The 27,673-nt window shown below is 48.0% G+C and overlaps 1 protein-coding gene and 1 pseudogene across 4 annotated transcripts in view; both read right to left on the bottom strand.

Moving 5' to 3' along the window:
* The window catches only part of LOC143401701 (large ribosomal subunit protein uL30 pseudogene), an 82,817-nt pseudogene extending 73,658 nt beyond the window's left edge, over positions 1–9,159 (bottom strand).
* Positions 1–27,673, bottom strand: part of Phactr1 (phosphatase and actin regulator 1) — a 280,450-nt gene that overhangs the window by 181,781 nt on the left and 70,996 nt on the right. For all 4 annotated transcript variants that reach the window (XM_076859204.1, XM_076859205.1, XM_076859202.1 and 1 more), the window contains exon 2: positions 9,628–9,792. In XM_076859204.1, coding sequence (XP_076715319.1) covers positions 9,628–9,766 — 139 coding nt within the window. In that variant the 5' untranslated portion in view covers positions 9,767–9,792. The remainder of the gene's footprint in view (positions 1–9,627; positions 9,793–27,673) is intronic.

Here is a 27,673-nt window from a genome sequence, read left to right as displayed (position 1 = left end):
CCCCCCAGTGTCCCCCCCGTCGACGTCTTGAAAACACAGGGATGCAGCAGTCCCCGGAATAAGTGGGTCATTTTCCTTAAAACCTGCCCCATTTCCGTGTCCCTGACCTAGTGACCGGTGCCTCCCCTCATCTGACTGCTCGGTGGGAGATCCTAGGACGGCTCCTCCCCGTTCCCTCGTCTCCCACGTTCAGTCTGTAATCAAGTCTTGCTCCCTGTGTCTCCTAGGTGTCCCTGGGTCTGTGCGCAGTCTTCAGCTCCTCAGGTCACTGTCTTAGTCTAGGCTGTCTTCTCCTCTCCCCGACGTTATGATCAACCACCTGCTGCCCCGTGTCTTTGCCACTGCAATCAATAGGGACACTGAACGTTCCTCTTGAAGTGACGTTCATGAGGTGCCTTAACTCGATCCCAAGTAAACCCCTCTCATCACAGACACAGATATACAGACGCGACCTTCTAACCTTGAAATCAACATCGGGTGCCACTCCAAGCTTCTCCCACATGTAGAGGATAGTTCTAAAAGGTGCTGCTCCGGGAGTTTCCCACTGTGTTGGGATAAGGCCCAGCCTCCTCAGCACGCCTGCCCACCTCTCCCTGTTCATCTCTCTCTACTCCCTGCTCCTCCCCGGCAGCTCTTTCGAGGACATGCCAGCTTCTCTCCTCCCCGGCCTCTGTGACATTTGGTTCTGTCACTGAGGAGAGATGACATCTCATGTGGGTTGCTCCATTCCTTGGTTAAAGTGCCCTTTCTCTGAGAAACCCTCCTGCAACTTGTAAGTCCCCTGGGTTGGTCTCCTCTGTGTTCTCTGATGAGATCAGAGATTCTTTATGGTAACTGTTCACCTAATTACCTGTTTTTCTTTTCCATAACCTTTGGGAGGTAGGGGCCATGCCCCGCCCCACTAGTGTCATTTGATGGATAATGACAGTGTCTGGCACAAAAATACGTGCAATAAGCTAAGCTGGTTTCCTTTGTGAACTTTCAGTGGTTTGTAGAAGTCTAAAACCGAGGCTCTGAACAAGCAAATGGACTGCTTTGTAAGCTAGAAGATGGGGGTATCAATGCAACCTGAAGTTAGGGTGCCATGGCCTGTGGTCTCCCCTCTTTCAAGAGCACAAATGCCTGTTCATCATCATTATTTTTTCCAACCTAACGGTTTCATCTCTTCCCTGAGTTGGAAGAATATGAACTTCCAGCTCACAACTGAGCCAGGGATGGCCCATAGAGCTTTCATGGTGGACTTTCATAGAGGTGGACGTAGGCTGGATAAGAGGCAGTTATTAAGAGTGGTCTCCAATCCTACATTCCAGAAAGTCAAGATAAACTTTGATGCACTCTTAGGGTTTCTCTGGCCCAAGAATTGCAAATGTTTCCCCCCAATCACACAGCATGTTAGGAACTTCTAGAGGAAAAACTGTGATCTGGGGCTACGATGGGGGCCAGCCACACCAGGGATCAGAGATGGACTCCCCGGAAGAGCCCGGAAGCCTATCCTACTAGGCCCAAAGGCAGAATCCAATCTAGACTGTCTTCTGCATTCAAGGAGTTTCACTTAGGAAGGAACAACGCTAGATTCAGGGGCTTCTCTGGACCCCGCCATGAGTACCACCAGAGTTCACAAAATGTCAGGCCCAGCTCTTCATTATAGCTGCAGTCGGGTGGGGTTGGCACAGCAAGACTGACTCCATGATGCACAGGTGGACGGGGGAGAAGGCCGACAATTGCTCCTTCCTGGACGGTGCTCTCCTGTTATACTACTGCCCATATTAACTAGGTGTGCTAATTGCTGGAGCCAAAGATTAAACAGCTACCTTTGATTTTCCATAAATCAATTCAATTGCATTACTTCAGTAGCTTAAAAGTATGGCGGACTAAAACCTCTCAATTTGGAAAAAGACAGCACAGAGAATCTTTCCAAGAAAGTATCCATTCGACAATTAAGTGACTATTAAAACCAAAGACGAAAGTTCCTTTTAATGCAATTAAAAACGGCAAATTAAGTCAGCCCCAAATTTTATAGATAAAATATCTGAGTGTGTGTGTCTGTTGGTAGGCAGGGTCATTTACCATATTTCGAATCAGCTGATCCTGTCTCCTGGTTTCTTCCTCCATGGCAGATCCCCTCCCGGGGCTTGAGTCTGCACCACCTGGAGAATCACTGATTTGAGAATGCAGTTCCTCCCCTTCCCAGTGTGCTTCTGAGACCACTCCCCCACTGACTGCTTAGAATTCTTTGACCTCCCTGAAACTTGAAGTGTATTGATTTTCCTAATTCCTCGCAACCCACTGGGCCCCTCCTGTCTTATCCAATTTAAAGTTTAATACCACAGCAGGGTGAACCCTGTCCTCCCAAAAGGACAAGTCCCCGTTCTAAGCCCTGGTGCCATGAATGTGACCTTATTTGGAAAGGTCTTTGCAGCTATGATAAAGGTACGGATCCCTGAAGAAGATTATCCTGGATATAGACTGGGCCCTAAATTGAGTGTCTGGAGTCCTTACAAGAGAAAGGAAAGAGGTAAGAAGAAAAGACACAGAAAGGCAGCTATGTGTAGATGAAGGCGGAAATTCGACTCGGGCATCTCTTAAGCCAAAGAAGGCCAAGGATCACCAGCAGCCACCAGCAGGATTAAGAGAGGTAAGGCAGATTCTCCCTTATGGCTTCCAAGAGGAAGTTGGTCCTGAATAAGTCCACCTTACTATCCTCAAGACAGTGGATCTGAACACTAAGAAAGCTGCTAAGTGACTAACGGGTGAGTGACCTATACTGAATGGATACACTGCTGGCATACTGATTTTAGACTTCTGGACCCCAAATCTGTAAGAGAATTAATTTTCTTTGTTTTAAGACCACAAATTTTATGGTAATTTGTTATAATAGCCTTAGGAGATTTAATTCTAGTACCCAAATCTCCTCTGCCTTTACTTCTTTTCTTTTTAATCATTTGGTAATACTCTAGTCCAACATGGACCCTTTATCCATAGCTATGCCTGGACAGTGAAAGCCACTGAAAGTAGTCTCCAGTACCATGTACAGCCATCCCCTCTTATCCACAGTTTTTGCTTTCCCCAGTTTCAGTTACCCAAGGTCAACCATTGTCCACACATATTAAATGGAAATTTGTATAAACAAACAATTCACAAATTTTAAATTGCACACCATTTTGAGTAGTATGGTGAAATCTTGCCCTGTCCTGCCCTGTTCAGCCCAGAAGTTGAAGCATCCCTTTGTTCAGAGTATCCATGCTATATAGACTACTCTCCCGTTAGTCACTTATTAGCTTTCTTGGTTTTCAGATTCACTGTCTTGTATACTTGCCTGTGTTCAAGTAAACCCTTGTATTTCTAATGGCCCAAAACATAGGAGTATTTAAGCTGGCAATTTAGATTCATCCCATAATTTTTTACTGTGCGTTGCCACAATTATTTTATCGTGAGTCATTATCAGTCATCTCTTATGGTGTCTAATTTATAAATCATAATTTATCATAGGTGTGTGGGTGTAGGAGAAAACAGCATTCAATAGGGTTTGGTACCAGCCATGGTTTCAGGCATCACCCAGGGTTCTTTCAACATATTCCAGAAGGTAAAGGGGAGGCTATTGTGGATTCAGTCATCAACCTGAAAATGGACCTAACTTCTCTGTTCCTGTCGTTCCCTTCCTCCACGTCCTGCTCAGAGATAGTCTCATTGATTACCTAGGAAACCTCTGCCATCAGACAGGGTCACCAAGCACACCTATCACCGTACCTACCACGGCAGCCAGCCTCTGGGTCCCTGCCGTTCCCGTCACACCTCAGCCGTCTGGTCCCCCTACCGCTGTAGCCCTGCCTTTCTGCCTCCTGTCCAGGCTCACTCTCTTCTCTGTAGTCAACAGTGACCAGGTTCTTCCTGTCTCTAAGTCTGACATTAGCCCTCTCTTCCTTCCATTGTACACTGGTTTCCTTGCCAATCCCACAGGTCATCACCCTCATTAGCATGCATATGCAAATCACCCCAAGTTTGCATAAGACCCTCAGATATGCAAATTGGGCTTTGAGTATCCAACTGCCAACTTGGGACATGGCAAAGAAGTTAAGCAGGTATCTAGAATTGGAGTCCCTTCACCACACCCACCACTCTCCCAAAGTACTCACCTCAGGGGGGCTGTCACCACATACCCACCACTTACCTGAAACCCACACCAGGTGCCAAACTTAATACTTCGTCTAAGAACATTTTTTTTGGAGCATACAAACCAAAAGTGCATGTTTAACATATTATTTGATGAGTCTGGACAGATTCATATATACACCCTGTGATACGTGACAATCACGGTGATGGACATCTATCTCCAGAAGTTGCCTTGTGTCCCTTTGAGGTCTGTGTGAGTGTGTGTGTGTGTGTGTGTGTGTGTGTGTGTGTGAGTGTGATAGAAACGTTTAACCTGGAATCCACCACCTTACACTCCTAGGTGTCCAACTCTGCACTGTTGGCTGCAGGCACTAAAGTCCCCCAGATACCTGGGGTTCATTCTGTCTGCATAACTGAACCTTTATACATAACCATTGCCCAACCCTTCCCCTCCCTGTCCCAGGGCAACCACCACCCAATCTCTGCTTCCGAGTCTGGCTATTTAGAAACCGCACATGAGTGGACTCCCGCAGGATCTGTCCCTCTGTGACTGCTGTGTCACTTAGCGTAATGTTGTTTAGGTTCACCCACATTATCACAAATGGGAGGATTCCTTCCTAACCCTAAAGAACACTACACCCAAATGCCCAAACGGAGAATTCCATTCTGAAGGTGACACTACGTCTCTTTCTCCTTCCTGTGTCTGACTCATTTATTTCTTGTAACATCTAAATCCAACCTTTTCCTACCCAACATTAGTTCAAGCACTCTCGTTGCATAATGGCCTCCTATCTGGTGTGGCCTCAGCCACTCGCTCTCTGGTCTCATTTGTTCTCCATGACGCAGAAACACTGAGGACCCCATCTTTGGTTAGCTCCTAGACTCAGCACACACCACACTCTCAGTTCTCCACTCTGCAGCCACTAGTCTTTCTTGCTTTCCTGGACTGCTTGTATCTGTTTTTTCTGCCACAGGGCCTTAGCACATGCTGTTTTGTATGCCTCAAGTGCTCATTTTCTTCATTCCTACCCTTCCCCTCAGATTCTAGCTCTAGCCTTTCTTCCTTAAAAATGTCCTTCCAACCTCTCAGACCAAGTCAAATTCCCCTCCCACTAGGCTACGCACCCTTCCTGCACTGCCCACAGGCATGACCTCACTTTGACTTCTGCCTCTCGCTCTACCTTGTGCATGCCATCAGATCTGTTCTGGTTCTCAGTCCCATTCCCACAGCCACATGGTAGACTCAGTAGACCTTTTCCTAGGGTCCTAGGTATGCCGAAAATTTCAGAAGCATACAAGGAAGTTAGGCTGTGGATAACCCCTGTGGTTCATGATTCTCTGTCAAGAGGAAATAAAAGCAAGATCCAGTTCATTTCTGCCAGTCCCACTTTTCTATAAACTCAGTCTTCATTTTCCAGGAATTTGGATAAGACTCTAACGGCTGACTACGTGGAAGACACCATCTGTTGTACTTCAGAGAAGACGTGATCGTCTGTCTGCATTCCCAGGGCAGGAGTGGACACTCCCTGGGCTTGTTCCCCACAGGGAGCTGAGCATGGCTGGCCAATTGCTCTGCAGGCCCTGGACACGCAGGACCCACTCCCGAGGACCCCTGGGTCAGCTCCACCTGTCACCGTGCGCCTCCTCCTGTCCTGTCACCCAGGGAGGCTTCTGAGGGGAGCTCCTGTCTGACCCTGCTGCCCACCACGTGGGAACCAGCCTCTGGGTCTGAATGCTCAAGGCTCTTTAAGGACATGAGCCGGCAGCTCGGAATGTGCCGGACGTGCGGTCAGCACGAGATACGGAGACCCGTCTTCAAAGGGTTCCCCGACCACTGGTGCCAAAAGGGCTGAAAATGTTGAGATCTAGAATTTCCCAATGCAGTTTTCTTATTGCTTCATGACTTAGAAATGACATTTCTGAGGGTGTAGTATGCGCACACACGGGCGCCCCTGGAACTCCAGTTATAATGGAACTAAAATGCAGCTGATGATGGCAGATCACAGATGTGAAAATCAGAATGGGCTGAGTACGCACTGTGCAGACGGCTTTTTTTTGTTTTAAAAAGGTACATTATTTAAAATAAAAAATATATAACTTCATATGTGGACTAAGTCTTTGTATGTAAAATCATGGTCCTTGTTGTCTGTAGGGCAAGATGTCATATATGATGTATTATATGTGATCACAGAGACTTCTCATTAGCCAACCCTGCTCACGTTCCTCGGAACTCTCTCCTACTTGGTTTGACTTTGGACTTCTGGGTCCCTATCTGCATTGTCCCATTTCAGCATGGACCCTGGTAAGTCAATTTAACCCGAATCCCCCTCCACTGGGCAACCTTGGTATCTAATCCTCCAGACGGTGTCTGGTTATCCTGGCCTGTTTTCAGCAAAATCTGGTTAGGCTGGTTTATCCATGATCCCCACCCCCCTGATGTTTCTCTTAGTAATTTTCCACCTATGGACCCTCACCCCATTCCTTGGCTGTAGATCCCCACTTGCTCAGGAGTCTCAGAGTTCAGAATCGAGTCTGATTTCCCTCCCTCCTACGAGACCCCACCAGAGAAGCCCTTCTACCTGCTGCGGGGGTCCTGAATAGGTCTCCAGGACCATGATCAACAAGACTCACTGAATCATCTTTAACTTGCTACTACCCACGTACAAGACAGATCTTTACACACTAGCTAAAGCTGACCAGTTAGCTAAAGCTGACCAACCAGTAATAGTCCTACCAAAAAATCCATTCTCTTGTACATTTATCTAACATGCAACTCTTACCCACATGGAGCAAAGTTTGTGCTTTCAAGTATCATTAGAGCCAATACACAAATTATCCTGTTAAACAATCTCACACTGTCAAATTTTTCATTTGGGATATAAACGAGTCCAGGAAGTCCCTACTTTGCAAAAATAATAAATAATATTTTGGGATGCAGCTAAGAAGAAAGGGTGCTACAGGGTAAAACACTGATTTTCTTTTTTAAACTAGAATAGCTGCAGTTGTATGATGTACTCACCCATCAATCATGATATAAAGATATTCTATAATATATCCTCTGCCTTCTCTAATTCAGGAGTAAATTTTCTTCTAAAAAAATCCCAAACTACATATAAATATCATATCCAGCTGACAAATTGATCAGTTTGGCTGTGGAGATCACAAAAATCTTGCTAAAAATAGTTCATAAGGATGACCTCAAGTTATCCACTTTGCTTGCCACGTGTTTTGATTCTTTCTCCCCAAAGAGCTTCCAATGGAAAGCTTCCCGATTTTAACGTGAGTAACTGGACACCACTGTCTTTGCCTCTGTCTCAGGGACAAGTTTTCCAGTGTCTGGAGGAAGGCGGCCTCATGGATCATGGGAGGAGGCTTTTCCGTCCTCGCCACAGGTATTAACGAAGGCCTGGGCCTGCTGGGAGGAAAGGCGGCTCCTACTCCATCATCCTGGGATTCATGCTGACAAATGGCAATTATTTAAATGTGTGTTTATGTTCTTACAGACAATTCTGCAAAGTCAGAGAGGGATCTGTGGGATCTTGGTTGCTGTTTTGTTCAGTGCTGACGAATGCTCCCACTTTCTTCTCTGTGGGTGTGTGTCACACCTGGCTGGGCCTGCACAATCTATCCCAGTTAGATTTCTTCTTCCTTTAGTTTTCATTTTCTTTTACCATACGATTTATTTTTATTTTTTTAGTTTTCATCTTTAATGGGCACATCATAACGGTATACATCTATGGGGCAGAGTGTGATCATCACGTTGTGTATACACCGTGTAATGATCAAATCAGGGTGATTCCCATTTCTTTTTCCTCAAACACTTGTCATTTCTTTGTACTGGACTCATTCTAGTTCTTTTTGCAATAGATCAATCGTTGTTGTAAACTTTGATCAATCTATTGTGCTGCAGAACACCAGAATTTATTCCTTCTGTGCCAAACAGCATCTTGATACCCATGATCCATTGACCAAGGAGGGCCCTTTTCTGACTCCCTCAGTGGAAGACATTTATTTGGAGTCTTGCTCACCTGCAAATTACTCAGTGGCTTTCAGGATCCACAAATGATCTACAATCTACCTCAAGCCATCCGCACAATGACAGAGCCGGTGGAGAACACGCAGAGGGGCCATGGGTTGGAGATTTGTTCATTCTTATCTTAGGAATAAGATAATTACACCAACAGGGGGTCAGGGATTTCATCAAGAAAGAGAGTCATAAAACATGAATTGGGGGTGTCTATTGTGGGAACCTTTAAGATTTCAAGACTCCCTCCAACTTTTCTGTCTGCTCTTCTCTTCCTTTTCTCAAAGTGATTGGCATGAAGATTCTCAGATCTGTGGACCGAGGTTCAGGTGTAAGGAGCAGGTCATCTTATACTTCAGAGTTAGTTTGGGGACCAAACAAAGGGGGAGGAAACCCCACAAACAGGCAATGATGATTCTCAGGAAAGAATCAAGGGAGAGAGAGCAGATGGGGGATGAAGGAAACCAAGGCCATAAGCCAGGCTGGGGGACAGACCAGCACATAATTGAAGCACAGGGCCATGGACCAACTTGTGTCTTGTCCAAGTTCCTACGTTGAAGCTGTGAGTCCCAGTGTGACGGGATGAGGAGGTGGGTCCCTGGAAAGGTAATGAGGGTTAGATGAGGTCAAGAGGGTGGAACCCTCAGGTGGGGATTGGTGCAGGTATCAGGAGAAACTCTAGAGAGGATATTCTCTCTCCGCATGTCTCTCTCTGCACAAAAGAGTGTGGAGCAAGATGGTGGCCACCTACCAGCCACTTACATTGCCAACCTAACATCTCCACAAATATTAACTCCTGCAAGCAGTTAATTCCTAGCTAATTCTTAGCCCTGTTTCAGAGATGAGAAACTGAGACACAGAGTTCAATAAATTGAGCAAGCTATCGAACTAGCAGGTGTCAGAGCTGGGATTTGAACCCGGGCAGTCTGACCCCAGGACTGACCAGCCCTCAATCTTGCTGACCCTCCCACACTCCCTTGCTGCCCACCCCGCTGAAAACTGCACAGCTATCTGGATTACCCCATGACGATTCCCTTCCACTCTTTGTTCTCCTGCCTTGTCTAGGGATCATTTATTCAAGATTTTTTCCTCCATGAAATAACGTACTCTCATCTGCCAACGAGCGTGAGCTGACTTACACCCGAGCAGCGAAAATAGAATGAATGATAAGAAACGGACTGTCAGCGGGACCCGTGTTCCATCAGAGACAAGGTGGAGCTCTGAGCTCCCATCATTTATAGATCCAATAAAATGATGGCTTTTAAATTAAAAGGGCAACAACAACAATAGCAACAACAAAATCCCGAGAGATTTGAGAAGACACAGGTTGTCAGGGCCATTCTCAATCACACTGAGCAATCATCAAAGACCAGGGCCATCCCAAGCCTTGAGTGTTCTCTTTGTTCAGCTTCTGAGCATGAAATCCGACCAGGAAGACCCAGGGTTTGAGTCCAGGGGACGCCCAGTGGAGACAGGGGACGCCCTCACCCTACCTGCCGACGTGTGCTTGAACTTCTCGCTCTTCTTCTTCCTCCACTTCCAGGGCTTGAAGATCCTGCCCAGGTTGGCAAACTTACTCCTCCTCCGGATGGGTGGGGTGTGGGTGCCTGGGACCAGGGAGTCGGAACGCATCGCCGCCAGCCTCTCCACCTCCTCAGCTTGTTTTTCCCAAGGAAGAGACGGAAACACAGAGGGGAGAGGAAAAAAGTGTTAAAATGGGAGCCTCACAGATGGCCAGCGTTTTCCATGGTTACAGATAACAGGAACCACGTGGCTCCCGCTCCGTTTGCCTTTTGGAATGGAAGTCATACCACTGTGTTCCAACGGCTGGGGACAGTCAGCCAAAGCCGAGAGTCGCAGAGCCTGCCGACCAGATTCATCCATCCATCCATCCGTGCATGCACCCATTCATTCCTAAGTTAGGGATGGGGGTCTCGGTATGTTACACAGGCTCCTGGGACTCCTTGAGCCTCCTGCCTCAGCCTCCAAAACAACTCGGATGAGAGGTGTGTCACTGCACCTGCTACCCCCAACCAGATCCACCCAACCTCACTTAGGGGGAGGGGAGGGGGAGGGGGAGGGGGAGGGGAGGGGAGGGGCAGGGAGGGGGAAGGGGGAGAGAGGGGGAGGGGGAGGGGAGGGGAGGGGCAGGGAGGGGGAGGGGGGAGGAGAGGGGAGGGGAGGGGGAGGGGAGGGAGGGGGCAGCCCTTCTCTTGACCTGTAAGAGACCCCACCTAAAAAGCAAGGAAAGACCATCCCAAGAGTCGGGTCAGCAATTTCTCAGCTTAGACTTGGCAGATGTGATCATACAACCTTGGTGAGAAGAAAGGAGACAGATTTATCAAGGGTCCGTCCCCGTGCTGACATCTCCACCACACACAGCTCTCACTCCAGCCTGCTTTACCAAGGCCCCAGGAGCACTGAAGTCTGTACAGCACACTTACTATCTATCTTAAGGGCACTGACCAACTTTAGAATCATGCACACTTCCATCAGATGTTACAACTTCCTCTTAGGCCTTTTTTTTTTTTTCCCCCCAGTAGATTTGCTTTCAAAATCTTCTAAGAAATCGAGAGCTGAGAGTATTTGGAGGGAACATCTAGACTGTTCTCAATGACACAGCATTTGCAGAGTGCAGGATCTGGATTGTCCCCCAAAGAGCCATGTGTGAAAGGCTTGGTCCACAACCACGTGTGAAAGGCTTGGTCGCACTACTGGGAGGTGGTGGACCCTTTAAGAGGTGGGGCCTAATGAAAGGTCCTAGGTCACTGGGGGTGTGCTTAGTCTCCTCCTCTGTTCCTTTTGCTCCCCTCCTGTGAGGCAAACAGTTTACTCCACCACGCACTCCCCACCAGAATGTGCTGCTTCACTTCCAACCCAAAGCAATCGGCCCAATCAGTCACGGAAACTTCCCAAACACCAAGCCAAAAGAAACCTTTCTTATTGATAAGTTGATTATCTCTGGTATTTTGTTACAGGAACAGAAAGCTAACATAGGATGTTTCAGACTTTCAGTATTTCTTAAGGAAACACTGTGGACCCTTTCTTGAAGGCCACTATCGGCCCAACACTTCTTGCAACATAAAATAAAACAAACTCATGTTTCATGAGTATTTGCATCTTCCAGTGAGCTAAATATACCCTGACTTGAATTTCTAAGGCAAGAATAATCAGAGAAAATAACTTCCTTGGCAAAATCAAGGGGGTGGAAAGAACTCAACTTTCCAGAAAGCAAAATTACATCTAAAGCTGTGGCAAATTCAAAAACCACCGTGTTTGGCCTCAGATCCTGTCCTTCAGAAAAATCTGGACTTTTGCAACATTTGCAGTCTGTGAAACTCCATCGGTGGCCCCTGTTATTACACAAAAATGCTTTTAACCTGGGAGATTCCTTCGTCCTACCAATCTATATGGAACGGTGACCACGTGCCAGGCAGCGTGTGGTGGCAGTTGTGTTGGTGAAAGGTTGACAAAGGCTCTTGACAGCAGGTTTGAAAGGAAGTAGAAGGACTTGGAGGAGGGGCAGAAGCAAAGTCCATTCGTGTGACTTAGGACCCAGGGACCTGCAGGACAGGAAGCGGATCGCTCCTGGTTGCCAGGTGCTCATCAGTGGCACGGGCCCCCTTCGTCCTGAGACGAGGAACACAGGAGGGGGCACAGGCTGGGGGTGAGCTCGGCGATGACCTGGGCAGAGGCGAGGACGATGACACTGAAACCTTTGACTACGACGTTCCTGACCTCGGACGGGATGACGTCCTGGCAAACGCACCGTGGATGCAGACACCCCGAGCTGAAACCGCAGGGACTCCACCCGGCCTGCTGAGCATCCTGGGCATCAGTACAGCACCCTGCAGGGCACGGGTGGTTCCCCCCGGGGAACGTGGGGCCAGGGGAGCCGGGGTCGCTGCAGCTGCCCAGCATCTCGAGGGAGGCTCTGGTCACATGTCAGTGGCCCGGGGAAAGGCCTGAGTCTGAAATTTGAAATACCATTTCCAGGGCGTGCATGGCACTCTGGCCACCCCAGGTGAGCTGAGGAATCCTAAGGGCAGCCCTCATAAGACGGGGACGGTGGGGACGGTGGAGCGTGGTCTGATGCACTGACAGCTGCCCCTTTCCTTCACGGATTGAGTGGCTGTGTGACTCTGCACCAGACGCTGTGAGCACTTCTGGGGGACACGAACAGAAGGACTGAACAGAGAGCCCTCAAGGGGACACAGGGGTCCACAGCGCATCAGCCTCAACAGGGACAGCGAGGCAAAGCCCAAGAGGGACGGCCAGTGGGGTAGAGGGAGGGGACTCGGGGGAGGGAGGAGGGCCGGGAAAGGGGACACACCGAGGCTGAATGAGAACAAAGTATATTCCATGCTTTTATAATCATGTCGAAATGAATCTTGATGTAACCAAAAAGGACCAGTGAAAAGAAATAATAATAATGATAATAACAACCTAATGAAGGCAAAGTGGAGACAGCAACCAATTCTGCCTCAGTGCTGGAGAAGATGGGGGCGGGGTGGTCCCATTTGCTTAAGTTTGAATGAGCAAGGGGTCTCCTCCCTGCTGGACAAACCTGGCACATCTTGGAGTTCAGGGACCCCATGAATCCTGCGAGCCAGTTGCATTAGGTCAAAGGGAGACCTGGAGAGCAGGAGAGCAGGAGAGCTGGTGGTGGAGGGTCGAAGCAGCTCACCCCGTGCTCAGGCACCTGAGCCTCCTCCTATCAGCAGGGGGAAATCACCGCGGTCCGTTCCAGGGTAGGCTCTGAGCGCTCACTTTGTAACAGGCACCCAGGCAGCATCAGCACACGGGATAGGTAAGGATACAGACTCGGGGAGCTCACGCAGGGGAAGTGGGGAGAAAATGAATACTGATGCTGAGAACAGAGTAGATAGAAGACGCATGATCGGCAGGGGGTTTAGAAAACAGGGAGTGAGACCCGGAGAGGGAGGGTGGGTTCTGACAAGCGTGGTCCGATTCTTTGAGACGGTTCGGTTCCTGATCAGCACGCCTCAGATTTGTTTCTTAGGGATATCATCATGTGGCAGTGGAGGAAAGCTGAACTGGAACATAAAGGAACAGGTGACGGAGGAAATAGTAAGAGGGCCACTGTCACCGTGTAAGCCAGGACCCAGGCAGAGCCGCCCGGGAACAGCGTCTCACTCAAGCCCGTCACCCACATCTTGAGAGGTGTGGAAATCAGTATCACTATTCATCTCGAGAAAAAGGCACCCAGAGGACCAAGGGCTGCTTCCCAAGGATGTATATAAGAAGTGAATAAAAATGATTCTGAAATAGCCACATTAAAATAATTATGATCAATTAGGAGTGCCTTGAACAACCAGAGCGGCAAGGAACAGGAAAGCACCGCGAAGACGTGATTATAACTCTGGTGAAATGAATCCTTAATAAGTGTGTTATTAAATTCAAGATGTTTAGCCCTTAAGTGCAGTAGATTACTGAGCAGACCGGACTACATGAGGCTTAAGTGATTTATGTTTTAATCACCCGAATTACGTCCCCCACCGATTCATCTGGGGACAGGGCTTCGCTCTCCATCGGAATGCTTTGCCATCAGAGGAGGAGACTGGAAGTCCCAGGAGTGACGCAAGAGGCCAACTTGTGAATGCGGCTTGAAAAGCCAGAAGAACAAACCTGGCTCAGAATCAAGGTCATCTAGGGCAGGATCACGAGAGAGACTTTTTTGCCACAGATCACATGAAGGCTGCTTTGCTCAGGCCCTCTATTCTCAGTCTCAAAGGGGAACTCCTCATGCAGTGGACAAGGGAGACGCTGCCTGGCTAAAATGCCCCCTTAGACACGAATCCGCTCCAGTGTCCGCGGTCAGGACAAGATGCTGGGTCCAAAGGCAAACAGCTGGGCGGCTGAGCTGATGCAGACGGCTGAGGGGCAGCGGGAGGCCTGGGCCCAACATCTCCTGGGGGCTCCCCAGCTCCAGTGTCCCAGAGAACACTCTTTAAGCAATGAGACAATGTGGGCTCCTTACAGTCTGGCTGGGTCTTGCGCTATCTGCAGGGGGAAAGCAGTTACGGGATGCTTTCTCTGTCTCCATAGAAGTGCAGAGAAGGAACCAGGGGTGTGATTTGGATCACCGTGACCCAAAGAACCTGTGCCTGCTGGTCCTGACTGTCCTCCCTCATGCACCCTGGCACGGCTCCCGGGGGATCCAGGGGCATTCGGTGATAAGAGGTGGCACCTCTGCCACTGTGTGGTGGCTGGGCTCTCAGGCTCGGCTCTCAGGTCCAAGGAAAGCACCAACTGTGGCTCTCTGCTGGCCCAGGAAGGCTGTCCCCCAGTGTCTCTGAGCCATCGGGAAGAAGGCAGGCTTGGTGGCCATGCGTCTCTCCTGGCTGGAGTCGGCCACATGGACAGAAGGAGCAGGGCACTTGGGGCTGTGACAGTAGCTCGCCCCACGGGCCCAGTGCTCCTAGGGCTTTGGGAGGACCCGAATCTGAATCTGCCCTGGGTTTTCAGACGGGGACATTCTGAACAGGACAGCACTTCCGTGGGCACCCAGGCTGAGGATGCGGACTGTTACAGTTGGCTGCGAGGTGTCCTCCGTGGGGGACGCAATTCAAGAGCGTTCGCAGGCGAAATGCTTAGGTTACAAAGATTTAAAATGATTTCTCAGGAAAAACCCCGAGCTCCTAATTAAGATTTATCTGTTTTCAAGAGCTCCACCCTGCTGTGTGAACATCTGGCTCTCCGAATCCCTGTATCACTCTCTGGATTAATCCACTGATAGGGATGAACAAGGTGGTCACTGCAGGCAGGCGGATGTGGCTGAGGAAGCAGCGCACTGGGGGTTTACACTCTGTCCCTAGAGAGAGGGGCTCTCTGCTTCCCGGCTGTCCTGTCCTCCATCACGCCCTTCGGCCGTGATGCTCTGCCTCACCTGGAGCCCAGGGCACTGCAGTCAGCTGACCATGCTCTGAACCTCTGAAACCGTGACCCCCAATAAGCTTTTCTTTCTCTGTGTTGCTCTTGTCATGCTTTTCGATCACAGTGACGGAAAAGCTCACTAAACGCTGATGACGACCTCATGGTTCAGATCTGGAATGGACCTTAAAGGCACATGATTAAGAGCTCCATGGCCAGCCTGCCCTGCTGCTGGGAGGTGGCGGTACCTTTAAGAGGTGGGGCCTCCTTGGAGGAAGTCAGGGCACTGGGGGCGTGTCCTTAAAGGGATACCGGGGCCCAGCTTCCTCTCCTGCTCTCTTTGCTTCCTTTCTGCCAGGAGGTGAACAGGTTTCCTCCTCCTTGGGCCTCCACCTACTGGGCCGCCCTAGGCCCAAAGAAATGGCAAAGAAACCGTGGACGGAAAGCTCTGTAACGTGAGCCCAGGTCAACGCTTCCTCCTGAAAAGTGGATTTGTTTCAAGTATTGGTCCCAGTGACGGAAAGCTGACACCATGACAAGGATGTGGGAATGAGGAAGGTAATGGTACCATTTTTCACTCCCTAGGTCTGTGCCAGGCACCAACCTGAGCACTTAAAACACATCACACAGCCAGGCTCGGTGGCGCAGGCCTGTAATCCCAGCAGCTTGGGAGGCTGAGGCAGGAGGATCTCAAGTTCAAAGCCAGCCTCAGCAAAAGTGAGGCCCTAAGCAACTCAGTGAGACCTTGTCTCTAAATAAAATGCAAAATGGGGCTGGGGATGTGGCTCAGTGGTTGAGTGCTCCTGACTTCAGTCCCCTGGTACCCGCTCCTCCCCCCAAAAAAAACCACATGATGCACTCCTCATGCTCCTTTTATGAGCTGGTGTACACGGCCCATTTTATAGTTGGGGAAATGGAGGAGAAGCTAGTGAATAGGAAGAAGCAATTCCTCAGAAGAAAAAAAATGCATGCCTTTAATGAAGTCCTGTCCCATTTCAAGCACACGTTCCCTGCTGTGTGTCTGGCTCTTCAACTCTGTTACTGACCAAGTGACAGGAGGCTTCAGGGATGAGGGAGGAGATGACCTCCATTTTTGAAAAGATTACAAAAGAGATGACAATATAAGCCCATTCCACTAACAGGTGCTTTTCTCACCCTAAAATGCCAAATAGTTGTGCACGCCCTATTTGTGGATGCCCTGGAAGATGCCCATCCTAGATTGCTAGGACATCAGGGACCGGGAGGACATTTTCTACTAAGCACCTGTGTCACAAGCTGCAAGCAGGAGCTCAGGGAGTGCCAAGTGCGACCCGAATAGGCTCAAATCTGCTTCACTCGAAACATGCTCTAGGGCTGGGGTTGGGGCTCAGTGGCAGAGTTCCATATGCTGGGTTCCATTCTCAGCACCGCATATAAATATAAATACAATAAACGTCCATCAACAACTAAAAAAGACTAAATAAAAAAAAAAAACTTGCTCTGCATTACAGATGAAGAAAATGCTAATTTTGAAAGCAAGCTGAGGTAGGGTCACACCTATCATCTTGTGGCTGCTGGTGGCTCTGAGTTTCCTGGAGCCTCCCAGCAGGTGACAAGGGCTTCCTGGGTTTCCTCAGGAGTCGGCCTTCCTCTCCTCCCAGTCCCGGGGATTCAGGAAGAAATGATCTCAGTTCTGACACTAGAGGTGGGCACGTGCCCTGTGCTTGGCCAGCTATGGCTTTGCATTCTCCACCCTTCTCAGCCTGGCCGGGCAACGGGACTCCATTCTGGATTTCCCTGGGAATACTGACAGGCACTCGGTTTCAGCCGAGATGGCAGATCAGACAGGCTCCAAGCCTAGTCCAAGAAGGGCCTGCAGACGTAGAAGCCTTCATTCAGCCCTAGGCGATATGGAAAGAATCCCCAGGTCATGACGACAATTCATAAGCTTTGAGGAAGCAGCAATCCTATGATGTCAACTGACTTCTCTGTTTTCTAACTGCTGCATTGGAAGGATGAGGATATCTCTAGGAGGACATTTCTGGTTCCATGACCATCAGCAGTCAATAAACAAAAAGCACTGCTAATAGGCCAGACGGGCAGGGGAAGAGGTCCTATTTAAGTTTACAATTCCACGGGCTCTGTGTTGTATTTACTGAGACACTGCATGTCATTAGCAAAGTTCTTTCTGAGATACTCCATACAAAATTCCTGTTTCACCGCCCGGGAGTCTGACCTTCGAGCACACACGTAATGACTACAAAAGCTTATAAAGCATTCTCTTACTCATTTAATCTACAGAATATATTTGTACTGGGAAAGGAACTTGTTTATTTGAATCGTAAATGAACTTGTAAAGCCTTGTGTTAATCCAAAGCAACGATCTCTAAATGACGCAGACTCTTTGTTCGTCTGAAAACCTCGGACCCTAGGGTCTCATATCCTTGCAGTTAAGTAAGCAGCACCTTTCAGATGCCAGTCAAACCTCAGCAAACCCTGGTTCCTCCTGCAGGGGTCAGCACGTTCCTTCTATGAAGCCACATGGTAGATTCTGTGGCTTGATGGACTCTGGCACTGCACCATAGACCAACCTAAACCCGGGGCCTGACTGTTCCAGCAAAACTTCACTTACAAACAGGCAGTGGGCCCTCAGGCCCCATAGTCGCCAACCCTTGTCCTACAGCATATTTCTGCTGACCATCTTCCTGCTACTGCAAAGGGACAGGCCTGCCTGAAAATTAAGCCAAGGAGAGGAAAGGAGAGACTCACTCATGTGAGACTGAAATCTCACTTCACCATTTGCTGCTCTGGATCCAGCTATACCTGAAACCATTTCCTCATATAAGACAGTAAGTTTTGTTTTGTTTTAACCTAAGTTAGGTTGAGTTAGGGTCTCTCTTCTTGCAATCAAAACAAATATACTGCATGAACTTAGAAAAGATCCAGAACTTCCTCTCTGTGAGATGGGGATAATACTGACTTACAGGATCAATAGGCTAAGTTATGGTTTGGATCTTAATTATCCCCCAATAGCCATATGCAAAGGCTTGGGCCCCAGCCCATGGGGCTATTGGGAGATGGAGGGACCTTTAAGAGGTGGAGCCTACTGGGAGGAAGTTAGGTCATGGGGTGGGGCTGTCCTTGAAGGGAGGTGTTGGGAGTCTGGCCCCTTCCCCTCTCTCTCTCTCCCTCTTTGCTTTCTGACCACTGTGAGGGGATCAGCTTTGCTTTACCACACACTCCCTGCCATGGTGTCCTGCCTCACTCAGGCCCAGCAGCCCCAGAGCAGGGTAACCATGGACTGGAGCCTCTAAAACCAGGAGCCAAGGAAATATTTTCTCCTTTAAGTTGATTTCTTCAGGTATTTTCTCACAGCAACAGAACACTCACACAAGAGGTAGATGGTAAAAGGACTCTTTGGAGGCATGGAGCAAGGGCTCTGTAAGAGTTATCTTAGGATGGCTGGCTAAGGGGGAAGGTGCTAGTGTCAACAATGAAGCCACGCTTTGGTCGTGTCTGTCAGCCCCAAGTCCCTCACATTATTGGGAATTCCCTTAAAACGCACAATGCTCACACAGTGCTTTGTTTTTTCCTCAATCTCATTAGATCTTCCAAACATCCCCATAACATTCCCCAAATTCCCTCTCCCATAATTATGACGAATGCGCTGTTTTCTCAAAGGTCCGCATGACAATCCAGCCCTTTCAAGGCTCTGAGAAGGTCCGCAATGCATCTTTTAAAGCTTGTCTAGCCCTTTGCTTCCCAAATTTAATCCCAAATGTGGTGGCTCGTGTTTCCCAGTGGGGTCTCATGAAGTCCTCACAGACAGGGACTCCAGGGGACACTGTGGGCCAGTTGCTGAGGCAGCATCTTTTCTTGTCCTATTCTACGGACGCAGGAAAGGAGACCCAGAGCGGGTAAGTGCCCTGCCCCAGAATGTGCCAAGTCACCCCGGGAACTAAAGTAGGCCAGGATCCTGGGCCGCACATCACGTCTCATGGATGGTTCCAGAATGCTCTCGCCCGGGCTGAGCAGGCCTTCTGATTCAGTTCTTTGCAAACCGCCTTCCCCTCCGATAATTCTGCCGCGGTTCAAACCCTTCCTGGCATTTTTCCTCCCGTGAGCTCCTTCCACACTCCACTGCCCACTGTGGGGGGATGACAGAGAACACATGACACCTGATATTCCATTTAAATATCATTTCTTGCGCCCACCGCCTCTTAAGCTCAGGTCTCATTTTCTTCCTCCGATGACACTACAGTGCCCTTAGGTAGCGCCCGTTAGCGCCCAGACCAATGTTTCAGTGTCATCTGACATTTGTGAGGTGGCTGGGTGAAATGCAAATCGTACTTCTGGGAAGAAGGTTTTGCGTGGGGCTGATTCTTGCTGAACTCCCCTTGTTTTCTTTTCTCCTTCCCCACATGTGGATATTGTCATCACCATCAGTAGCCCGACTAGGCCTGCTCATCGGCCAGAGAGGAAGAGCCCCTGTTAGAATCTTTGTTGAGATTTTCACAAGAAAATTCTCCATTTATCTTGTCTCAGCACAGAAATTAGGTTCCACTAGTCCCTTTCTTCAGAGGCAAACGTCCTATTGTTTTTGTCTTATTAATCTCTTTAGAGATCTTTACTATTCTGCAAGAAAGATGTTAAAATTTTATTAAAATTGTCTCCACGGGGAAAGTCAGTGGTTAATTTTGCCCCCTAAGAAGTTCTGAATAGGGTTGGGGGTTAGCTTAGTGGTGGATGGAGTTCTTGCCTAGCATGTCTGAGGCCTGGGAAAAAAAAAAAAAAAACGGTCTCAATTCCCCTTCAATTTAGTGCTTATTTTAAAATTCTCTTGGTCTAATGACTTTAGAACCCAGAACTTGACTCTGAACATCAAGGTCTAAGTGCCCCAAAATACTTAGCTGTGTGACCACAGGAACATGGATGAACCTCTCAGAACTACTTAACTGCAAAATGGGGATAGTAATCCCAACCAGAATGTATGATCCCTGTATTAACATGCAAAAACGAGCGTGAGTGACACTTAGGGGGTGCTCCTTAAATATGGCCTGACTCCAAATTTAGGTTATTGATTGCTTATGCCTGTTGCCCTGCCTGCATGCACCCTGGACCCCCTTCCCCGACCCCCCAGGGCCCCAGCCATCTCATCTGACCTGTGGGGGCTGCTCTGTCTCAGCTGAGGGTATAAGAAACTGCAGTTCATGACTCTCCACTAGGACCCACTCTCCAGAGCATGGAAAAAGTGGGACCGTAAGTCGCTCAAGTGCAATTGTTGGCTGGAACCTGGGCTCACCAGCTGCCAATGATCTGTTCCTGTTTCACTTGAACAAGGTATTTTAATTTATAGAGCATCCTTGCAGTATTTCTGTAGGTTACACAATGAGACTCGTCTTAACTAGCTATTTTTGAGCGAGGCATTGTCCCCATTGTATGTGTATGTGTGTGCATGTGTGTGTGTGTGTGTGTGTGTGCGCACACATGCACAGGTGCACACCCTGGAGGTTGACCAGACCTTATACATGCTGGGTGAGTGCCCTAGCTCAAGCTGTGCCCCCAGCCCTCCTTTTCACAACCCCTAAACCTTACATGATAAGGCATCACGTCAAGGAAAAGAAAAACAGGAGTCAGCAGATGTCATGGCTGGCTCCTGCCCTCATAGCTATCTCTTCAGGTACTTTTAGGAAATACAGGGGGCCCCTCTGCATCTGCAGATTCAACCCATCTTGGACTGAAACTATTAAAAAATACTGCACCTGTGCCGAACACTACTGGCCTTTTAAATTGTCATGATTCCCTATATAGCAGCTACTTACAGAGCATTCACCTTGTGTTAGGTAGAGATGATTTTCAGCAGGGAGGAAGATTCTGCAAATCCAGATCATATTATAGAAGGCACTTGAGTCTCTGTGGATCTTGGTATCCCCGGGTGTCCTAGAACCTAGCCACCTTGGATACTGAGGGCCACTTTTTGTATCAAGTCCCCTGAGGGCATGAGGTTATGACACACCAACTCAGCAAACCTGCACTTATTGTAAACTCAAATTATGGGACAAAAGTGGTGAGAAAAGAGGATGGTCCTATTCTTTATTTATTTTTTCTTGGTACCAGGGATTAAACCCTGGGGTGCTTAACCGCTGAGCAAGATCCCCAGCCTTTTTTTTTAAATTTTATTTAAAGACAGGATCTCACTAAGTTGCTGAGCACCTTGCTGAGTTGCTGAGGCTGGCTTTAAACTTGCAATCCTCCTGCCTCAGCCTTCAGATGTTCCTATTCTTTAAAAATTCTAAAAAGTACCAACCACACTAAAGCACACACTACTGTAAGAGGCATATGAAACTAATACCAACCCATAAAACACACATGACAAAAGGTGACAGACACCAAAAGGCAAAAACATCCTCTGCTTCTGAATTCAAATTCAAAATTGAAGAAAGCCTATCAATATTCACAGATACTTCCTGAATACCCTACGTTGATTTCAGTAGGAAAAGAAACTTCTATTTTTACCCACGCCTGGGGACATCAGGGCACCCTTGGTAGCTCGGTATCTGAATGCCCCGCCATCTTTGCATTCTGTGCCTTCGCGATCCCTGCAACCAGCTTTGGAGTGACAGAACCATTCCCTTCAATGCATTCTCCACAGGAACCTCGGTCTCCCAGCCCTGCTGCGTTGCCAGGTGTGCTAATGACATGAGTTGCTGTCTCCACATCCTTTTCCCAGTTTATCTACCAGAAAACATTCTCTGGACGGTGCAGAGGTCAGCACAGCAGGCCATATGGGTGGGAGGTCTTCCTGCAGAGCTTATCAAATATCTATCTCAGCCACTTCTGCAATGGATTCTGAAGGCAGAGGAAGGCTTTCCCATTGAAATGCAAAGCTTGCAGAAAAACACTCTCTCGCCAGTTCACATTGCCTGCTTTTGACCCGACAAATTAGTGAAATGTACGGATTTTTTCCAAGGCTCTCTCATTTGAAACACATTTAAGGGCCTTCAGCGCCAGAGGGGAGTCAATGAGCATCTCACAGCAACCGTCTGAATACTGTTTTATCATTTACCAAGCATTTACCCAGTTCCTATATCCCTGGATCCCTCCAAAAAAATCCAACACGAGAGGTGGGACGGATATCTGAAGCCCTCTTTTATGAAAGAGCGAATTGACAGTGGCAGAGATGGCTGGTTCCCTGCCCGATCCGTTCTTCCCTTCCTCTTCGGTGAACACCAATTGATTTTTGCCCTGCTCAAGGGCTGCTTCCCAGTCTCCTCTGTCTCTAGGTGTGGCCATATTATCAAGCTTTTGGTCAATAAGATGTGAGCTGTGAAGCATTGTGAATCACCCCTAGGAAGTCTACTTAAAAAGGAGAGATGGGCTATTTCTTGGCTTTCCCCTTCACTTCTGGGTTTGCGGAGCACAAGTGGGATGCCTGGCATGTGGCAGCCACTGTGGACACCAGGGTCATCACAGTTAGGATGGAGTAGGACCTGTGGCACCTCGGTCTTAAAGAATTGTGTGGACCACCATACAGAGCATCCTGGAACTGCTGCCTCTGTCCTTCTGTTATATGAGAGAGAAATAAACCCCTATCTTGCTTACACTATTTCTATTTTATGTGCTTTATGCCTCTGAGCCTAATCCTGATGCAAAGCAGGGATTTGCCTGAGTTTATCCAAACCTTATGGTTGGCAAGCAACAGACATCAAGTGCTGACATATATGTTCACATCTGACACTCCTTCTGGCAGAACTTCAGAACCTTTCTCAGAGCTGCTTCTCAGTCTCAAAAGGAGCCAAACAATTTCACGATTTTTAACACTTGAATATTCATTTAAAAGAACCCCATCTACCAGAAGTTTCTCTTCTTCTCTCCCCTCTCTCCTCACTAGTATTTTTTTTTTTTTTTTCTCTCTCTCTCTCTCTCTCAGATTGATTTAAATGATTTAAATCATGAAATCTCCCAGGGCTCAGCTTTCCCCAGACAATTCCATTTGCTCCCCTGGCTTTGATCAGCATTGATAATCTGGACATTTCTAAAGGTGTCACTTCAGCCGAGAAGACTCTCCCAACTGACGCAATGCTGCTGTGTACCAGGGCCAAGCTAATTATCTTCTGGGTCTCAATTATCCATAGGTGTAAAACAGGGGACATAACAGCACCCACCTGGGGGGATTATTGTGAAAAACAGAATGATTTCACATAAATCCCTGCTTTGGCACAGCCTCCCCGTCACAACTAGAATCACCCCATGCTTCATCTCCCTCAGGTCCCAGGCACCTCACCTCCACTTCACCTAAAGTGAATTATTTTTATCCCTAACCACTTTCCAGGAATGGCAAAGCCATTATCTAACTGCTCAGAGAGAAGGACCAGGATGGTCCTCAACTCCACCTCCTCCCTCCCTGCACCAGATCACCCAGCTTTATCCCCAAGACGGGTCAAAAGGAGCCCCTGAGTTATTCCCACCCTCCTGCTCCCCTCCTCTGGAGACCAGCTGTCTCCACCCTCAGTTTCTGGGTTCTGCTCTGGTTGTTTAAGGTCTTCCACGCAGCAGCCAGGGGCAGCCCACACACCTGATCGAGGTGCACCCTGCTCTTGGCCCAATCCCCCGTGGGTCCTCCTGGCTCTTAGGACGGGAGAAGCCTCACGTCAACTCACAGGGACGTGATCAGCCCCATCGCCAACCACACACAGGCTCCTGCTCCTCTGCTTTCTTTTCTTCCAAATACCAGAAACAGACCACTTCTGCCTGGCGGCCCTGACACCTGCCGCCCCCTCTGCCTGGCTAATTAATGATTTGTGTCACAAAGCCGCACCCCTTTCCCTCCACCATCCTTCTGAACAGGACCCAAACAGTGCTCTGGAGTCCAGTCCTTCCCAGAGGGGGACCCAGCGCCAGCTGCAGCCGGTGGCTCTCTGGCTAGGGACTGGTGAACGGTGAGCGGGCCACCCAGATCTGGCAGGAGACCTCTCAGGGTGCCTGCAGGGGTGGCTCCTAAGAAAGGCTTCCCTCGTCTCCGAGATGTGGGGAAACAGCCCTGTTTCTGCCCCTGCCCACTGTGGTGTTGGGAGGTGGGACCGAAGGGTCGTAGGGGTCTTGGCAGCAGCGGGGGCTGGAGGCCTGGAGCAAGGTGGGGGGTGCAGAGAGCAGAGAATCATGGGAGGTGGGATGGGGCGAGCCTGCTGCACAGGCAGATTTGCTGGGTGAGAAGATGAAGGACCTTATTCGGTCCAATGTGCATAAGGACTTCTGCTACTGCAGTCCAAACCCGCCTAATTGACATGCTACTACGGCACGGCGCACTCCGGGGGGTGAAGATGGCCATTTATGACACGTAGTGGACGCCCAGGGACACCGTTTGAATGGAAAAGCGAATGAGTATTTCTTAACAAAAGACGGGACAAGCTCTGGCTTTCCCCCACCGGAGCCTTCCCATCTCCTAGAATGTTCCCTGGTAGAGAACGCAGCGCAGGATCCATGGCACCATAGAAGGCCGTGTCACCTCCAGACGGCAGGGAAGGAATGGCACCCGAGAACCGGCTCACACCCAGGGGACATGAGCAGCTGCCACACTGCTTTTAAAAGCCCTCTTGGCTCTAAGCGTTACCTCCTGGACTGACCAAGTCGACGTGTCTGCTTGAACTTGGTCACTGGGCTTTTCACACAAGTTCTCCCCCCACGCCACAAGGAGATTGCTGACTGGGGTCACTGGATCTGTGATTGAAGGGTGACCTCCCAACCTAAACTATATATATTTCATTTGTATATAACAGCACAGAAAGCAGTGACCCAGGTGATCAAATCGCGGGGGAGTCACTAAATTAAGGAACCCACGTGTGTCTACGCGGCCATTAAAAATGATGATGGAGCTCAGGCTCAGTGGTGCACACCTGTGATCCCAGCAGCTTGGGAGGCTGAGGCAGGAGGATCTCAGGCTTACAGCCAGCCTCAGCAACTTAGTGAGGCCCTAAGCAACTCAGTGAGGCCCTGTCTCAAAATAAAAAAATAAATTAAAAAGGTCTGGGGATGTGTGGCTCCATGGTTAAGTGCTCATGAGTTCAATTCCTGGCACCAAAAAAAAAAAAAAAAGATGATGGGTTATTCTATTAGCATCAAAAATCGCCCCTGTTCATTGCTCAGTGAAAAATAAATTGCCAAGTTATGTATAGTATAATTCTGGCTTTCTATCTATGGCAGGCAGAGGATGTAGAAGAAACCCAGCTAAGAGTGGTTCTACTTGGCTGATAAAATTATAACGAACTTGAGCTTCTCTATGATGTTTTTCTGACATTTTTTTTTTCAGGGAGCAGGGGGTGGATTTAGTCCCATCTCTGCCATCTGCTGCCACGTGCTGAACCTCAGTAGCCACCTCTGTACCAGAGTGAAAGCCAGAGACCCTCTCTCTGAAGGGAGACAGGTAAATCCTATAGTGGTAGCAACCTGCAAAGGGTGGGTCCTAACCAATGTTAACTACTGGGATCGTTATATGAGAAAAGTAAATCGTCATTATTGCAATGCAGGTGAAGATCCCTTTTATTCAACGCTTTGGATGTTGGATTTATTTGGATTTTGAAATATCTGTATATACATCATGAGATATCATGGGGTTGGGCCCCGAGTCCAAACCCCGAATTCATTTATGTTTCATACACTCCTTCAACACCTAGCCTGAAGGTCATTTTATGCAACAATTTTAATAATAATTTCAGTGCACAAAACAGCGTTTCACGGTGTGGAAGTGTTTGCTTGTGGTATCACGTCAGTGCTCAGAAAGGTTTGGGTTTGAGAGCATTTCAGATTTTGGATGAGGACGGCCCAGTCTGCCTGAATACTGCTTTGTGTTGACGTCTAACAGATCTACAGATGGTATCTGGCGGGACTCATGGTCGAGTGCGCTGGCCATGAGGGAATTACTGATGACCCTGAATGTTCTCTCTCTCACACTCCAAGGCACGAGTCGTATACTATAAACCCAGCTCCTGGCCGAACTACAGAGTCCAACAGGCCCTGGGTTCAATCCCCAATAACACAAGACAAATAAATAAATTCACCATATATATATATATTTTTTTTTAATATAAGAAATTTTGCCCTGGCTTTCCACTAACTCTAATATTTACCTTGAATTTCTTGAATTTTAAAAGAGATCTATAGGAATCATTAACTAGAAATTAGAACAACACGTAAAAATGGCCTGCCAGGTTCAAAAGGGATCAATCCCAGAACTTCTCTGGAATATTTGTATTTTGAACGGAGTTACACTCCTGTCTTAAAAATGGGCAGGGGAAGGGCAAACATAGAGAAGATTCTGGAGGAAAGAATATAATAAAATGAATTCCAGTTTAATTGGACGCCACATTCATCTTTATCCTTTAGGACTTAATTTATGTGAAAATAGTGCTCTCATGAAAAACGAAGCCTAGCATTTATAGACTAATAAAAACCACAGGGCCCATTAGCTGGTCTAACAAGACACAGCTACAATTAATCTTTACCTTGGGAAAACAAAATAATTTGGGTTTCAATCTTAGAGCTAACTCGACCAGAAAGGCAAAAAGGGATTCAGACACATTCACAATCACTCTGTGCACGAAGCAGCCACTGCGGACACTTTGAAGGCTTCAGAAGCATTTATTTAAGTGGAAATGGCCACTAGTGGCTCTGGTGGAGGTGCACTAAGCAGAAAGAAATTCGCCTCCATGAAGTCAGTGTTTTCATGGGTTTCCAACAGCATTTGATACTTGTTGAACTGTCCTTCAAGAACCATGGAAAGTGATTTCTTGATCTATTTTCTAGCCTTTTTTTTTTTTTTTTTTGATACCAGGGATTGAACCCAAGGGCACTCAACCACTGAGCCACATCCACCACCCTGTTTATTATTATTTTTTATTTTGACATAGGGTCTCATTAGGTAGCTTAACAGCCTTGCTAAGTTGCCATGGCTGGCCTCGAACCTGCAATCTCTGGCCTCAGCCTCCAGGGCTGCTGGGATTATAGACATGGGCCACTACACCTCGCTTATTTCATAGCTTTTTGTTACCCAGAAAAGAGAAAAAAAAAATCCATTCCATACTACTCAAACTCAGATGTAATTATGCCCTTTGGTATTTATAAAAATTAGATGCACTTAGAAGATTCAGTTGATGTGAGGAAGATCCAACTCAGGAGGACAAGCCAGTGGGAGAACTCTCTGTTTGCGAATGGAGAAACAATGCTCAGAACATTTAACTCTGACCAACAAGTCGTCTCTAGACCCTCAGCCCCAGAACCAGAGAGCGGGATTTTTCTTTTTTAGTTATTTTCCTTTTTATTTCTTTTTTATTTTATTTAGCTCACCAAGAGATCAATACCTGAACTTCTAAGACAAGACACAAGAGGAAGTGTTTTGGTAGGAGAAAAAAAAAAACCTATATTAAGTACTGTGACAAAAGCTGGTCTCTCCAACAAACCACCTTTTATGAATTCAGTTCAATAAACATTTACTGAGAATCTGCTCTGTCCAGTCTTGTAGACTAAACAAAAATAAGTACCTGTTGCTCAAAAGTACGCAAATACTGTGGGATACACACACGTGTGTGTACACACATACACACACTCACAATCAAGCACTGGCTTAGGCGAGATAGGATGAAAACAATTTTCCAATTGTCTTAGAGATAAGCT

The sequence above is a fragment of the Callospermophilus lateralis genome, chromosome 6 (assembly GCF_048772815.1).
Source record: "Callospermophilus lateralis isolate mCalLat2 chromosome 6, mCalLat2.hap1, whole genome shotgun sequence".
NCBI lineage: Eukaryota > Metazoa > Chordata > Mammalia > Rodentia > Sciuridae > Callospermophilus > Callospermophilus lateralis.
Note: the sequence above shows the minus strand (reverse complement) of the source record. Positions and strands in the feature narration are given on the sequence as shown.